General features: G+C 32.7%; 1 protein-coding gene across 1 annotated transcript in view; it reads left to right on the top strand.

Annotated features, from left to right (window-relative positions):
* Positions 1-17,115, top strand: part of LOC114132403 (zinc finger protein ZIC 4-like) — a 39,982-nt gene extending 22,867 nt beyond the window's left edge. The window contains exons 2-4 of the mRNA XM_050203183.1: positions 14,232-14,401; positions 14,568-14,776; positions 15,804-17,115. Of these exons, the coding sequence (XP_050059140.1) occupies positions 14,232-14,401; positions 14,568-14,776; positions 15,804-15,963 (539 nt within the window). The 3' untranslated portion in view covers positions 15,964-17,115. The remainder of the gene's footprint in view (positions 1-14,231; positions 14,402-14,567; positions 14,777-15,803) is intronic.
* The last annotated feature ends 209 nt before the right edge of the window (positions 17,116-17,324 follow it).

Genomic DNA, 17,324 nt, shown 5'->3' with positions numbered 1-17,324 from the left:
CAGAAAAACATTACCAAATTAATAGAAATAGTTTTACGTACCGTATTTAATGCGCCCGTCACCCAGTTTTTGATCAAACGAATGACAGCATATCACATTTTGTTTCGATTAAACTGCATTAATTTAAATACTTATAAACGGTCCTCGTGTATACCGAAACCTATATATTATGATATATTTTGTATATTAAAATCGTCACACATGTTACGTTATTAAATTATTATTACTATGATATAGTGGACGAGTTCAAAAAAAAAAAAAAAATATTAATAATAATACGTTTTATAGGAACATAGTGGTATACGTATGTATAAATAATAAATAATATTACGTTATATAATAAAATATGTGCTGTAGGTACTTACATTCTATCCATCGATCACGCTTCATCACTGTCGTTGTACCTAAATAATATAATGTTAAATGTATTCAATATTATATAGTAATCATTACGGTGAATTTCTATATCTAACTGAAACATATGCATGTATAATGTATAGTGTATAAGTAATTACTATATCATGTATACAAATTGATTCTGATATAAATTATTATCGTGTGAAAAATATAACCCGTGTACATCTTAAAGTACCAGTGCATATTTTTAAAATCGAAAGTAATAGTGACGCAGTATATCATAGTTTGTGGTTTATACTAGCGTTGATTTTTTTCTACTACAGTTTGAATTTGAGGTCTACAATTTTTAAATAATATAATACATGGTAGAATAAGATTATACGGTTACAAAAAAAAAATAATAGACATTTGATCATAAGTGAAATTTGACTATTCGATATAATTTTTATATAATATTATTATGAGTTCATATTAATATAATAAATTCATTTAAGACGCGTCATCGTTTCGAGTATTTCTTTCCAAAACGCGCATTCCCTAGATTCGCGGTATACCCAGTGTTGCGTGACGGAATTGTTCTTAACTATTGAGCGACTGTACCTGACGTAAAAAGCGGCCAAGCCGTGTTATTGAACTATATGGATGTGGATAAGAAAATATGCAATTTTTTAACATAATATATTATACCTACTCTCTAAACAAAAATATTTATTTTAATTTTCAAAGCTATAATATTTTACAATATATAAATTGATGAACTCTTTACCTAAAAACAAAATTATTTTTATATAAACAGGATACATAGATAGAACATAATATTATTGTACTCTTCAAAATAGTAATTCTTTTTACATTACCTAGTTATTACGTTGCTATTTCCGAAACTAAATACTAACATAATTTCGACTGCCTCATTAAAAACAAATATGAATAATTTTTTTTTATTATTATTATTATTATATTTTATTAATTTAAAATAATTTTTTTCTTAATTAAAACTTGATTTAATATCTTATAGTATCTGCGTAAAACTATTAGCACCGTTATTATATATTAAATTACTTTTTCTCGGATTTATTTAATTGCAAATATTATGGTATTTTATAAGTTAATTATGCGGCACAATTATATGAAACGGTGTTGAACACGGTGGGTTAAAAGTTTCCGGAGTCACTATGTGGCCATGCTGAAAACAATAGTTGTACAGCGGGAAAGCACGGGGGTTGCGTTTTAAGTTAATTAGCATTCCAAAAAGGAAGTACCATGACTGAACAGAAAAATAACATTCGGCCGAAAAGGCTGTCCGCTAAAACATAAATAATAATATTATATTATATACATCGTTGTTGTGTATAATTATGAACAATTAGGCGTGTCCGTATATTACATAGATAGGGTGGTTGGCGATTGGAAGGGGAGCGGTAGTGACGAACAATGACTAGACCGCAGGAATATTTTGCACCTTATTAATGTACAACAAAAACCCTGGACTAAATATAATATAGGTGTGTAGGGACTACGGGTCCGGAACACAAACCAAAGGATATGGCGAAAGAAAGGTTTGGAAATAAATATATATACCTAGCTTTGGCGTAATGCTGGCCGAATTTTGACGTTGTATATTAATATAATACTTAAGATGACTTAATTTGTTTATGGGTTTTATAAAAATCAAAACCCGGTAAAATGTATACAAATTATTTTATTGTTATATACCTATTCTATTATATTTAATTGTTAAGTCACATTAAGTTCATAATAATCCTTAAATCTTCTAGAAAATATACTATTGTTTTACAAACGATTATAATATCAGACACCAATGATATATTAAAAACTGCACATGAAAAAAATAATATTAATAACTGTATACTAATAGTGTATTATATTAGGTAGTATAATTTTATTAATTATTACTAAGGCTCGGATTTTAAAGCATAATAAACAACTAAAAATAGCACACGATTGTTTTAAAAAAGCAAAAAAAGCATGACCAAAAATTACAGGAACTATAGTTATATAAATGAATAAAAAAAGTTAACTAACTTGTATTTCTCTTGATTTGAAGTACTCAAACTGACTCTATTGTCCGATATAGAATATTTAAAATTTAACATAGAAAACGAACACTCTACATCCACTGAAATGATCGGTGCATACTTCATACAGAAGGTTTCAAATTACAATACTAAATCTTAAATTTTGAAATGGTCGATGTCGATGTTGTAGGTACACTGACCGTTTAGGTACTGATGTCTATATTATGTAAATCTATATATTTAATAATCAAGCTGATAACGAAAACAATAATAATCGAATAATCCACATTCTGGGTTTTTACGTTTCTTATTAATTCAATTTTTTATAATTACTATAGTAGCATAATAAACATATAAAAATAAATATTTCTATCTCATACATGTATATATAAAAAGGAAGCATATTCTTTAAAATCTGAGCCCTAATTTTTTTTTTTTATTATATATAAGTAATCATCATAAATTAACAATATAAAGATATTAACTTATATACTATTTAATGATTATCAATCCTTTTTGTAATTACCTATTACAAATAAAACGTATGGACTTTGGACAGCAAAAATAATATTGCAGACAGTTATTAATGATGTTCAGTAACCATTGCAAATTTCAGTACTTAGATAAGCGGCTTTCACCCGCTCATCATACGTAATAATACAGCCACCGCCAATTGATTATATTTAATAAATAATAACGATTATTATTGATTAATACTTAATTTTACCGTAAATGAGCTTTTTATATTACAACGAAATTATCATAAAATATACAATAAAACCAAATAGAATAAAAAGAAATTGGCATAGGTCTTATAATTTATCTGTAAATTGTAAGTATTTTTTTTTTTTTTTTGTTATTATATACTATACTCGGACTTACTACTTAGTAAATTCTCTTCAAATAGTAAAATGCGTGGAAATAATTAATAAATCAATTATCTCATACGAATGTTTTCTTTTATCGGCCAAAAAAACTGAAACAAAGATTCTCGATTTTATAATTTATTTTATACAGTGCCTATTAAAAATGATTGATAATAAATAATCTTCTGTATGCATTTAATATTATAGTAAATAAAATTATTTTGTGACGAAGACATTTTGGGGGGGGGAAGGAAATAGGGCCCTTAACCCTATCGTTTACCATAATATATAATAGCGGATATGAGAATCTGCGAGACTTTTCATTCTTTTTTTTACGATTATAATATTTACACTGTGAGGCAACAGGCGTGGTAATTTATGGGCGTTTCGAAATTTTCAATACACATGCTTCGTGTATATAAAATATAATATTATATTTATACTGTAACTGTTGTATAATATATATACACATAGGTATATAATATGTACCTATAAATACCGACCGTGTAGTGTAGCAGAAGTATATTAGTAGGTATAGTTGAAGTATAATAATATTATGTGTATAGTAGTAGTATAGTAGTAGTAGGTATATAATACAGTATATTATATATTATAGTATAGTAGCTATCTGCCCGGTAGACATTGACAATTTTATCGTGCCCACTCCGCCGCCGGAGGATTCGCACAATGGACCAGTCGTAAATAACCCCTCGTCTGTGTGTATGTGAGCGTGCGTGCGAGCGCTCGTTTTCACCTGAAGCGCATTTTTTTTTTCAGTTTGCGCGTCCTCCTCGCACACAGGTTCTCCTGACCGTGTTTTATTTATTTTACGAGACCAGAACGCACACTAACACGGACACGTCGTGTTGGCGAATATCGTCGTTAACAACATCCGTCGTACGAACGCCTACGCGAGTCTATATGGATATGCCCGGCAGTACGCAGTATACATAAATATCATACGTATATGTGTAGTATTTATTTACTCGAGCGCGCGTGCAATATCCATTCAGTTTCTGAAAATATTAAACATATAATATTATAATATACATTTGTATTATTTTTTTTCCGATTATCTTTTTATTATTATTATTATTATTATTTTATATTGTTTCGTTATTTTTTTTCTTTCCCAACAACCTTTATGACGTCATCGCCACGCGAACGTTATTCCGAAGAAAAAAGTATTTTCGCGGGACGCACGTCGTCTGTTCTTGTCACATGTAATAATAACAATATTCGCATCCGACGGCGGAGCCGTTGTGTGTGTGTACCGCGATCGAGCCGAGCCCTTTCAAAGGCCCTACAGTATATTATTATGTACACACACACATAATTAAAAACCAAACTCTAATCGTGCGGGATAAACACACGCGTTATGTGTGTGTGTGTGTGTGTGTGTTTGTGCGTGTGTGCAGTTCCGGGTGGGTAACTGATGGAAGGGTGGGCGGTAGTTTTTCCGCAGCGATGATTGCCGTTCGTCCATCGGATATAATTATTATATTACATACATCAAAACCGGCGAATGACGCGAGAACCCCGTATATACATCGATATTATTATAATAATATTCTTCGTCGGTAGCGCTGCCACCTACTGCACGAGTATGCGTCTATACACATATGACATATTATATGCGTTGTCAAGAGTGCTTCACGTTTTATTATTCAATCGTTTAGTTGTTTACATACCAATAATACGCGGTGTGTACAAGCGCGCGTGCCGTGTAATATTATTTATATTATGAAAATACCTAGGTACCTACATAGAGTTGTACGCAATTATTCATGAACCGCCAGAGCCCGAGATATTGTAGCATTGAGTGAATGATATATTTTTATGTAAATATATAATAATCACAGTAGTGCATTTTACCCATGAATGGCGAGATTCTGCAAGCGGCGTAGATGTTATTATATGATTTAAACGAGAGGGAAAACGTCGGCGCACCGCCCGCGGAAAATACAGGCGTGCGAAACCTACGTCTAATTCGCGTATCGGATTACCGACACCGATTGCGCGGAACGTGTCCCCTCGACAAATTCTACGTGTTCGATAATAATAATAATCTAATATAAACGTTATTATAGAACATCGTAAAATTTGAATTATACTGCGACTACAACACACGCGTTTAAACGAGTTTTGCGGATCGACTAATATATTATTTATTTCGGATAAACGACGTGGTTATGAAAAAAAAAAAAATGAATCAAAACCTGTCGTGGTCTAATATATTATAATACCTACTACTAATACCGTCATTTTTCCCACGGATCTTTCCATTTCGGTTGTAAAATGCATACACGTAATATAGTTCCACAGTATTAATTGTCTAGATATATTTATAGGTATGTATAATGTTAACATAATATCGCGTCTCCATAGAACGTCTTGCCAATATCGTGTTATTATTATACTTACACAAATCCATGTACCATGAATATTGTATATTATACATAAAAGACCTGAAATTTTATTTCAAAATAATTATAATATAATATTCTATATATTCTATAATAACATGTTTAATAATTATTATTATCATAGTATATTAGTGGTTCCAAAACGTTTAGTATTGCTAATAAAATATATTATTTTAGTTCAAACAAGTTATTATTAATATAAATGTATATTTTATACAGATAAAATGGTAACATTTTACATTTATTATATAATTTAATATTTTATTCGTGAACAGTTTTCCTCTTCAGCCCTTATTTAATATAGCCCTGTGTGCATATATATATTAATCTTTCAATCCTTTCACTACGGAATGGACACGCGAATCTGCACTTACCTTTGTATAATATAATATATATACATTTCAACGATTATTATTAACACCAGTTATTTATTATGAGAAATAAAAATGATGAAATAGGTATATAGTAAGAAACCGAAACACCGTCATTGTTCTGTCAATCAGATGTGGTATAGCTATTTTTTTTCTTGTCGACGTTTATTTCCGACCACACTTGATTCGGTTCGATCTTACCCGCCATCGCCGCTCCTCTTGTATCATAATTTGACAAAAACGCAAACGACATATCATTCGTATTGTACAAGTTTTTACGCATTACGGGTACGTATACATAATGGTATAATACCACTATACAATGCAATATAATATAATATTATTATTATATACTCGACGATCGTCAACTGGTATTCGAGTAATAGTAACAATACGAAGAAACGCAATCTTGCCTTTTGCCGTTGTCACGAGGTGATTGACGATCTCGGTGGTCAAAAGGTACTGAAAACGATCACGGGGATAATTGACCGGATTTTTCGATCAGATTCGCTGTCAGTATGACAAGGGTGTAATGAATCCTGGAATGTTAGCTAGATTTCACTGCAATATATATAGCATTATTGTGTTTGTTGTATGATAATCATTTATTTTTTCGGTGTAAAAATATAATATTATATACGAGGGGAAACACGGTACAATCAGATTATGATTATTGATACCAAGGATCCATTGTTGAACGCCGAGATGTTTATCGATCCGCAATATTTGTCGTTTTTCTGCCCGAACGTCTTTATGTTATATATAAATTCGTGTGTATGTGTGTGTGTGTGTGTGGACAGAAGAAAAAAAACTTTTTTTTTTTTCATTTTCAAATTCTCTCAATACAGCTCACACATAATACGAGCGTATGAGTCAATCACAAACGCTTATGTCCTTTTGTATATGTAATGTAATAAAAAGTATAAAAAAAACGGCCGGAGAGTATAGCTTCTTGTACGTTCGTTAAAGTCTCTCCCAGGCCTCGCGTACGTCGCCGAATAAATTTCGAAGCACACGCGCTTTACAGCTCTCGATATCGCTCCCATACGTGTAACATATTGTTATTAAAAATAATCCGACAGACAGACAGACGGGACGTCAACCGTTTAATTAACATGACATATTATCATCGGCTTAAATCGATATCCCTATCGTGTTATGACAGTAATAACAACATCATCAATCAATGTTGTCCGGATGGTCTGTCCGATTAACTTTTGGGAGGTTTAAATATCAAATATATATAATATATTACACTATATTATATGCATATATATTATATGTATACATATATATCAACTAATGCCAGAGTCGATGTAATGAGTGATCAAATTTGCATAACTAATATGATAAAATGTTAAACGTCGATTGCCACATGGTATATATATATATATATATATTCGGTTTTAGAATATAATAATATTATATTGTTTCGAATGCGTATTATATGCGTGATCGTTTTGGTTTTTCGATGCTAAGGGGATTTTCGTATAACGATACTGCGGGATAGAAAAAAATATTAATGACATATCAAGATTTGGGGGGATTATACACCGACAAAAGGTGTGTATAATGGATGAACGCAAAGTGATTCAGGGTATTTTTCAACGATAAATCGATTTAGGTATTTTTTTTTTAAACTGATAGGTTACAAAAAAAATACGCAAAGTTTATAGCACGTACATATACGATATACCTATACAGTTAATTGGTTCACCATAAACCAATATTTATTTTATCTAGTCACTTTTGCCGTATCATAATAAGACTGCAGGTGCAATATCATACCTATTATACCGCGTCCGCGTGTGCTAATGCAATTATAAAGGTAATAAAACATGATTCGTATACTCGTACAGTTCGTACGACTTCCTAGACATCCGTAAAAACAACATAATCCCCTTAGCCCCTAAGTGAAACGAATTATTTGTCCAATCTATTTCGTATGCAAATGTTTGGACACCGCATTAAATATATATACGATATACGTATTTGAATCACTTTTGCAGTATTGTTTGCTGCAGCGCCCCTAACCGTTTAGGGGATTTTCGAGTATGCATTCTAAGTTTTTATCACGCCCAATGTGATAAATTGTCATCGGTTCTTATATGTATGTATTTATGTGTAAATGTGTGTGTGTATGTGTGTGCATGGACGATATCCATTTTTCCACGAAGAGAGCAGCTGCAGAATTGGCCGCCACAATACAAGACAAATGGTCCCTAAAACATATTCCCCTAAGCCAACGCACAGTTATACTGAGAATATAATAATGTGTATAATATTGTGATATTTTTTTATTTAAATATTTACAATTATCTATTATCAAAACTGTTCGACCAATTGGAGTCAAATTGATCGACTATAATAGTGTTAGATTCGCAAAATCTGAATTTCGAGAGAAACGCGTGTATACAATTGTACAAACCTATAGTTACTAAGAAAAATTCACCGAGGCATAAAAAACTGTATCAAACGTAATAAAACAGGTTCTTAAACGATTTTTTAAAAAATAAGAATCTACTGACTATAATAGTGACTACTATGCACATTTAAATCGTCACTATTGTTAATGAACTTCGTCTGATTTAATGTTGGTGAAAACAAGTTTAGTGTGCCATAAAAAAAATATATATAAATAAAACATTGCAATCACATGTACATCGGATATTATAGTTGTGGTTAAATAATACGATATTCGCATATTACGTTTCTGAATAATTACAATGGTATAATATAATAAAATGTGCTGGCCGAACGCGCGAAACAATAAAATAATGTCCTGTGTAGAACAAAACCATAAATCCTTACGAAAATACATGTAAACCGGTAACGTTCCTCAAGGCTGTTATGATTTCCTTTATGTTGTACAACCCTTTTGTGAAGCTGACAAATTCTGTGTTTATAACCCTTATTATTATTACGTCTCTTTATATTACGTTCTTGCGCCTGTCATGTTCTATCTCCCGCCCCTCGCGTTTACGAATCACAAGCATATATAGGTATTATATAGTATATACCAACTCGTATAATATATATAATATGATAATGATATCCTGAGATAAGTGCTGCTGCTGCTGGATGATTGAAAAATAAAAGATGCATATGAAAAAATAAATAAATAATAATAATAATAAACCGAAGACGGTTCTCAGGAGTTACCCACTCATTATATTCATACGAGTAAAAAACGACCAGACGTTGTTTAATTCATATATATATAATAAGCCATTTTATATTGTAAATTCATTACGGCAGTTGTACGATCTTTTAATTGTCCGCGTATAATTAAAACTGCAAGTGGACTTGTAATTTGATTTGTAGTGTCGTTTGTTGCCGGACCACCGGAATCGAGATGGCTATAAATTATTATGTATGTATTATACGCATAATATTATATATTATATACATATATAGTCCTGTGTCAACTTATACTATTTATACAATATCACTGTAATACACGTGGACGTATTATATATAAAGTGGTTGACGGGAGGAAAAAAAAAGTGATCCAGTGTTTATATTTATTTCATTTGTTTTCTTTATTCACATTACACGCGCGTATACCATTATAATCGTCGCATATTGTAGCCTCGTATAGGTTTATTATTATATACTTTACGGTTATTTTATCATCGCGTGATTAGGTGACCATATAATATTATGACCATATTCGCACATAAGGTATACGATGATACCCAATGATTGTTGCGTGCTTTAAATGTCGTATACTACTCGCGTATTATATATTATACAATAATGTATTATAATTATAAGGTAGTATTACTATATATAATGTTTTAATACGATATTATTAACAATACGTGCTACACGTGCCGCCGAGACGTTGGAAAATTATTTAATTTCGTTGTTCATTAACACGCGTGCTGTTGTGATGTTGCCGAAGTCGAGCGCTCGGGGTCGCCCGCGGCTACACTTCGAAACCAAAACAATAGAGAAAACTCGGCGTAATAATAATATTTAAGGCATATAACATTGTTTAAACAGAATCGAGTCATCAATCAGTAATTATTGTTATTATTGTTTTTATTTTTTATTGTTGTTGTTATTATTATTATTGATACTCCGTACGGTAGACGATACTCGAACCGACGAAATGATTTGCGTTTATTCGTACGCATCCAAAACAATAGAGGTGTTGCGCGTACGCATTCCGACTGGCTGACAACGCGGTCGCATTATAAATTTAGGTACTTATATGTATTGTATAACATGTGAGCGGTATAAGAAGTCGTTGTATTGAGAATCGAAACCAGTGCGTGAGATAGATTTACGCATAACCCTTTTATGTGGGGCAGTTTTTATTCTAATTCATCGATTTTAGTTTTATCAAAATATAACAGTAGTATATTGTGTAAAGAGGCGGGTATAGTGTATGTACTAATAATAATTTATGACGACGTAGGTATAGTAGCAACTGTAACGGTAGGAGTTATTCAATATCGTATTTAATGGTCGACTACGTATTATAATATAGTATTATCTTCTCTATCTATGTATAAGTACATTTCGTGTCTGTTGCGTGTGGTCTAAATGTCCATGTTTTCTAAAAGGAAAAATGACGCAACTGGTGTATGTATACGTAAGCGCTAGCATTTTAGAAAAAGTTTATTCTAGAAACCCGAAAATTGAAGAAGAAAAGAAGGCGAAAAATGTGTCCTGCGTGCAATATTTATGATCAGACGTACATACACGCGCGTTGGGTCACAATGGACGTCCCGTCGCGAAGGTGCTGGCCCCCGTTACAATTTAACACCGGGTGGGTATTTCTTTTCTGTCGATTCGTTCAGCACCTTAAAGTCCTTTCGAGACCCATATATACCGTATAGATATTCAATAGAGATTTTATTAAGTAGCGATCTTTTGTAATGGTCCTCTTCTCTGGAGTCATTGGTCATCGACGCTTCCGTCCGGCAGATGTGTACCCCATTGTCCAGCTGCTCGTGGTGGACCCACGCACGCACACCCGTACGTTATGTGCACCCACGATAAATATATATATATATATATATATAGATCTGACAGATATGGATTGACTTTGCCGATGATATTTTATTCGTTTTCAATATTATTTAAAGACGTGTTTATATTTGGTGGTCACGGCGATGAACGGTGGTGGAAACTGGAACTTCAATAATAATATTGTTAAAACTGCGACTAGTCGATTTTCATCGCGCTCACTCGTCGCTAATTCTGACATGATAAAACAATAGGACTATTTGTAAGGTCGATGGCCGTCGGCATACACGCCGAATTCATATTTCAGAACACAAATCTAAGATATCTACATCTAAACTCTATTGTTCCCTTTCGATGTAACCCTCGAATTTTCTAGTGCACTGAACAACTAAGTTCTTGAGCCGTCACGGGGTTTACAAGTTAATGCGTTCTAAGTGAAATAAATCGCGTCCGGTGTATGTTAGATACGACATGGACGATACGTGTAAAAGATGACAATAGAGAGTTGAACAAAATAAAAAAATAAAAATACAATAATAAAATAAATAAATAATCGTTTTAGATCTACGATAGTATATTGGTTTCGATTTGTGTACATAAATTATATATATATAGTAAACGTATACTACTACTTCAGGTACATTAATATTCAATAAAATAAACTCGTGACGAACAATCGACATCGATTGACATTGCGTAATATACTTCTCCACTTTACATGTATAATATTATTCATTTTCCCTTTACACAATGTGTTACACACGAATATTTCATAAGGCTTATCGGGGAAAAAAGTTTAATCTGAGAATCATCACTTGTGGGAGTCAAATATTTGTTCATAGATTTATAATAATATATTATTACTGTATAGAAACACACGTCAATTACACATAATATGTTACCTTTTCGCGTTGGAATTTTTTATTGTTTTTGTTTTTGTATTTAATAAGTACAGCTATATTTCCCTATTCCTACGCTAGACCGTTTTCCGATGTGTAAAATAAAAAACATTTTTTTTTCAAACCATTTGCGATTGAAATCTCCGGTAGAGTAGACAACATATTATCTGCAGCTGTATATACCAGCGGTGAGTGGGCACAATATTCTGGAGACGAGTATATATCATCTACGACGAAATATAATACTTCCACGTTGTTTTCATTATACGCATCTCAAACCCATAAGTCATAAACCCGTTTAGTTGTACTTTTTTTAAATAACTCATTAAAAATTAAGAGTCCTTGGAAATGCCACCCAATTTATGAAAGAAGAATAGGATATGTAGGAGCGGGGGGACGTGGAAACGAAGATTTTTTTATTACACTTATCTTTTGACGATGTAAGCATATATGTGTACACGCATACACATATATGTATATGTATTTTTATTGCATTCCAGTCCATTGTATACCATAACATATGTAAATCGTTAAAACACTCATCTTCAGCTCGTTTGTATAAGGTATACCTTTATGCAGGCGTTCCGGGGTCGTTAAAAAACGAAAACATCGCCGTTACGTGTCGCTAATCGTTTATTACCGATAAGAAACTGACCCGCGACTTAGGCGCCGGGGGAATATTCGCTTCCACTGACCACGTCGTATATTGATATTGAGACCGTTCGATAGTAATATATTTTTTTTTAGCCGTCGTGCGTTGGCGGTTAAATTATATGTAGGAACGCAATACGTCGTCTCCCACTATATAATATAATAATATAATCTGGTCATATTATTTTTGTTTTATCGTTTGATATATTATTATTACTTCGTGTCCGAAAATATTACACATTTTTTTTCCCCGTATACTTTTTAATAGATTGTTAAATGATGACCGTCGCGTACCTATAGTACTTTATTATCGCCCTAGTCCTACCCTTAAAAAGTATTTTTCTACGGTATACTTTTTTAACGACTCCATATCAAAGACGTGTATTGTGTGGGGCCTTTCATATTATATTATTATACAAGAAGAATAAAACAATGAATACGTCATCACGACCGGTAGTCCGGTTCACATATGGAGGTGTGAATCCGTCTAGAACGTTACCTTGTTGATTGCCATAATCAGATTGTCGATAACAAGCTTTCAACTCCTTTTCAACTGTCTGACCTTACTGCGAGTCGGTAGATGACGGGAGGGAAAATGAAAAATATTTGCAATGAATAACAATATCGGTCTACGCGAGTTATCGTAAAAGAGGTCATAGGCATCTAACCTACCGTGTGACCAACCGCATAAACTCCAATCGTGTCTGAATCGTGTAATTGCACGTTAATAAAAATATCGGAATAAATTACATCCGTCAAAATAGATACTGTGAAGATAATAGGTGGGATGGAAAACATTATGGTTCACCTCCTGTAGTCAATATGTTTAGAACGCGTAATACTAAACGTGTTATTATTTTTTGTATACACTTTGAACAAGAATAAAATGTAAGTACCCTAGTACCCACCATCAAATATCTTTTGAATGGAAATTTTATCTCTAAATAAATACCATACCAATGCAACGGATGCAAACTCAATTTACACGCTAAAAGATAATACGCTATCATGACCAAGGACATATTCGTCAATCTTAGTGTCAATGTTACACAAAATTTGGTCTCACAATAAAAACAGAACAGTCTTTCTTTCTTTTTTTTTTTTTTTTGGAGAAATCGACGATTCGACACGGGTTACGTATAAAGGCCTTTTGTATACTCCCATCCCACTTAGATCAGGATTTATGAGCATCCGAGTAACACAAGTAAACCTTAAGTCCAGAAGTAACGATATTGACCACACCACGCACAACAAAAAAAAGGGTCTCGGACCTAAAATCTTCAAGGTTTTTAAAAGACCTTTTTTTTTTTCTCTACATATTCAATATAATATAGGTATTGAATAAGTAATTTACTGGGTGTCTTTGTTCCGAAAAATTCCATTACACAATATACTACAACTATCGAAACGAAAACGATAAAATGAACATCATCGAATTTTTGCTGTAAATTATTGTTAGGGCATATTGTGTGCATTTGACAGTTTCCTAACCTCCTGCGCAGTAACACTGGAAACGCTTGTATTATTTTGTGATTTTGTTTATGGGCCACGTGATGCACGAATACCGATCGTTGTAATAATAACGATGATGATGATGATAATAATAACAATAATAATAATAACATTATTTGTGTTTTTACAGGCGAGAAGCCATTCAAATGCGAATACGAAGGATGCGATCGAAGGTTCGCCAACAGTTCAGACAGGAAAAAGCACTCGCACGTACACACTTCGGACAAGCCGTACAACTGTAGGATATCTGGCTGCGACAAGTCGTACACTCATCCCAGTTCCCTCAGGAAGCACATGAAGGTAAGCATTCGATTTTACGTACATAATATTATATTATATGTCTTTTACAGTCTACAGGGACAAACTCGTCAAATAACATACTCATTATGACAATGTCTAAAAGCTTATTGATTTAGCATTATAAATTCATTTGATTAGACTTTAATTATCATCTTACGGTTTATAGGTGCACGGTAACGGCAAAATGGACAGCGATGGTAACTACGACTCGGAAGACTCCAACTGTTCGTCCGGCGGTTCGATCAGGGTGACCGATAGTTGCACGACTGCGACGCCCAGCATCGTGTCGCCCGTGGATCATCATCACGGAGCACAGACTCCGTCCGTCCTACACCCGACGGCACTGCCACTGCCCACACCGCCCACGTCCGATTGGTAAGCACGTCTTGAACGTTTACATTAATATATAATATGAACGAAATTTGGAAATTATTGGTACTACCCATCAGATCACATTAGCAAATATCCAACTTAATATTTACCAAATCGATAAATAAATAAGAATTAATAGATAGGAAGCCTAAGCTATGTTCAAAATATTTTATCACTTATAATTTATAGTAGAATTTATTATACCTTGTCGTAATATAATAAAATCCGTACATCGCTTACATGTCCCAATGGCCAGTACACAAAATGTGACAACATGAAATGAAACACAATATATTTTGTATTTTTGTACATTCTACTGTAAAATATATGTAGGTACATTGTAAAAGGCATAACAACAATATAAGTATTAATCGACCATAAAAACGTAAGCGATTGCACGAAAGTCGATGGTCTGAAAATAATTCGTGGCGTGAAAAATAAGAAGGTGTATTATGTGTTATAATGTAGCACGTTATTTCAGCCGTCTATATTATAATAACAATTATTATTCATTTCCACGTATTCATATAATTGAAATATATTTGATTATTAATAATATCGATATGTATTCAAAATTGAGACGCCGATGTGAAAACGCGATAGATATTAAAACGATAAATATATGATAAACATCATAATATAAACGTCATAAACCTCATGATATAATGAAATCTAGTCGATCATTGAAATGACTACATTTCGTACTGCTAAAGCGATTTTATACGATACATTGTCTACCTACGTTCAAAACAACAAAAGGTTATATTTAGTGGAAAATTTTACAAAAACTAATATTTTTTTTTTCTCTCTCTGTTTATTGATTTATTCACTCGGCGAGTTTGAGACTAAACTTGTGACCGTATATCGACATAGCCTAAGGTTTTCATAAGTCAAAAATAATAATAGTTTTTATTTTTTATTAAAATGAAATGATCATTCTTTATCGATTTCTTATCACTCGGGAGGGATCGAGAGTTGCATATTATTATAATAAATCGATTGTCTAACACAGTGATCTTTTAATCCTCAGGTACATGAACACCGGACCTGGAGCGCCGTCCATTCAACCGTCGTCCGTCGACCACGGTCACCATTATCTGACCGACCTAAATCATCATCACCATCACCATCACCCGCACCATCACACGTCACTGATGGCTCATCACCATCACGGCACCGCGGCTTATTGAAACAAATCCCCCGCTTCGTATTACGACACCGCCGCCGCTGCTGCCACCGCCGCTACACCGGAATGGAGGTAGCACGCCGCTTCCGTCGTCATCGATACCGACGACGATGACGACGACGATTGTGACGATGACGATGATAACGGGCGGAGATCGGCAACGGCTAGTGCACACTCGCCCGAGTACATTCATCTCGCCTCGGCGACATGGCATAACCTATATAAATAATATATAATGTATAAAAAATATAGTGAAATGATAATAATAACAGCGATATTATTATTATGATACTATGTTCGCGGAAAAATGAGCGTTTCGGTTTTTTTTTTTTTTTTTGTGTATCTGTCCGACTACCGGTCATCGTGATAATATTTTGATAACGCCATTCAATCATTACGCGCAGCTCGTGTGGGCGTATAATATTATCGTTTTTTATTATATTATTATATTATGTTAATAACAATAATAATATGTAATGTATCGTTACTGATTTTAACATCTCTCTATCGTTTTCCATTACGATAATATGAAGTGGGGGCCACATGTGATTCTAATATTAATTGTGTTTTAATTATTTAGCTTAATTATTATCGACGGGTTATTTTATTATTATTATTATTATTATTTTCAATTCAAAGATTCATGTGTATTGATGATAATGTTACCGATACTATACAGATCTGATGTTTTTTTTTTTTTTATTTAATTTCATTTAAGTATCGTATAGGTACAACTGAACCCCTCTGTTACTGTGCCTTTAAATCGAATACATAAAAATTATGAATTTTTAAAAGTAAAAAAATTTAAAAAATTAATTATTTTTAAATACCAACACTAAAACGTGTATAATATGGTGTTATTGCATAAAATGTATGTGTAATATTAAATTGTATCTATTCAATCAAAAAGAATAAACTTCCATTCATTTACAGGTACACTATATTTGTACAATCTTGTATAACTAAAGAATTTAACTCCCGAAGAGTATGTTAGGCCAACATACGTTTTCGGTTTAATGTAGTAAATTGTATTATATTAGTGTATCGAAGGCCTATATTGTAAAAAAAAATATTTATACATATTATATATACGTATATATTATACAAATAAAAATTGTAAGTGATATGAAAATAAATTTTATTTGTGTTTTAAAAATCGACCGTTTATTGTTTAACAATCATTTGTGCAGTGTATATTATTATGTACAATGTTCTGCTTTACTCACGTCAGCTGCATTCTACCTCCAGTCATTCTACCTATGGCACGTACAATAATGTTCCTTTTGAATCAAACGCACATCCGCGTGAGGTAATAATAATATATTATTAATTCCTTAGTCTTGTAAAATGTTTAGTAGGTAACTG

This window comes from Aphis gossypii, chromosome 3 (genome assembly GCF_020184175.1).
Source record: "Aphis gossypii isolate Hap1 chromosome 3, ASM2018417v2, whole genome shotgun sequence".
Classification (NCBI taxonomy): Eukaryota; Metazoa; Arthropoda; class Insecta; order Hemiptera; family Aphididae; genus Aphis; species Aphis gossypii.
The sequence above is the reverse complement of the archived record's forward strand: the minus strand, read 5'-3'. Positions and strand labels throughout refer to the sequence as shown.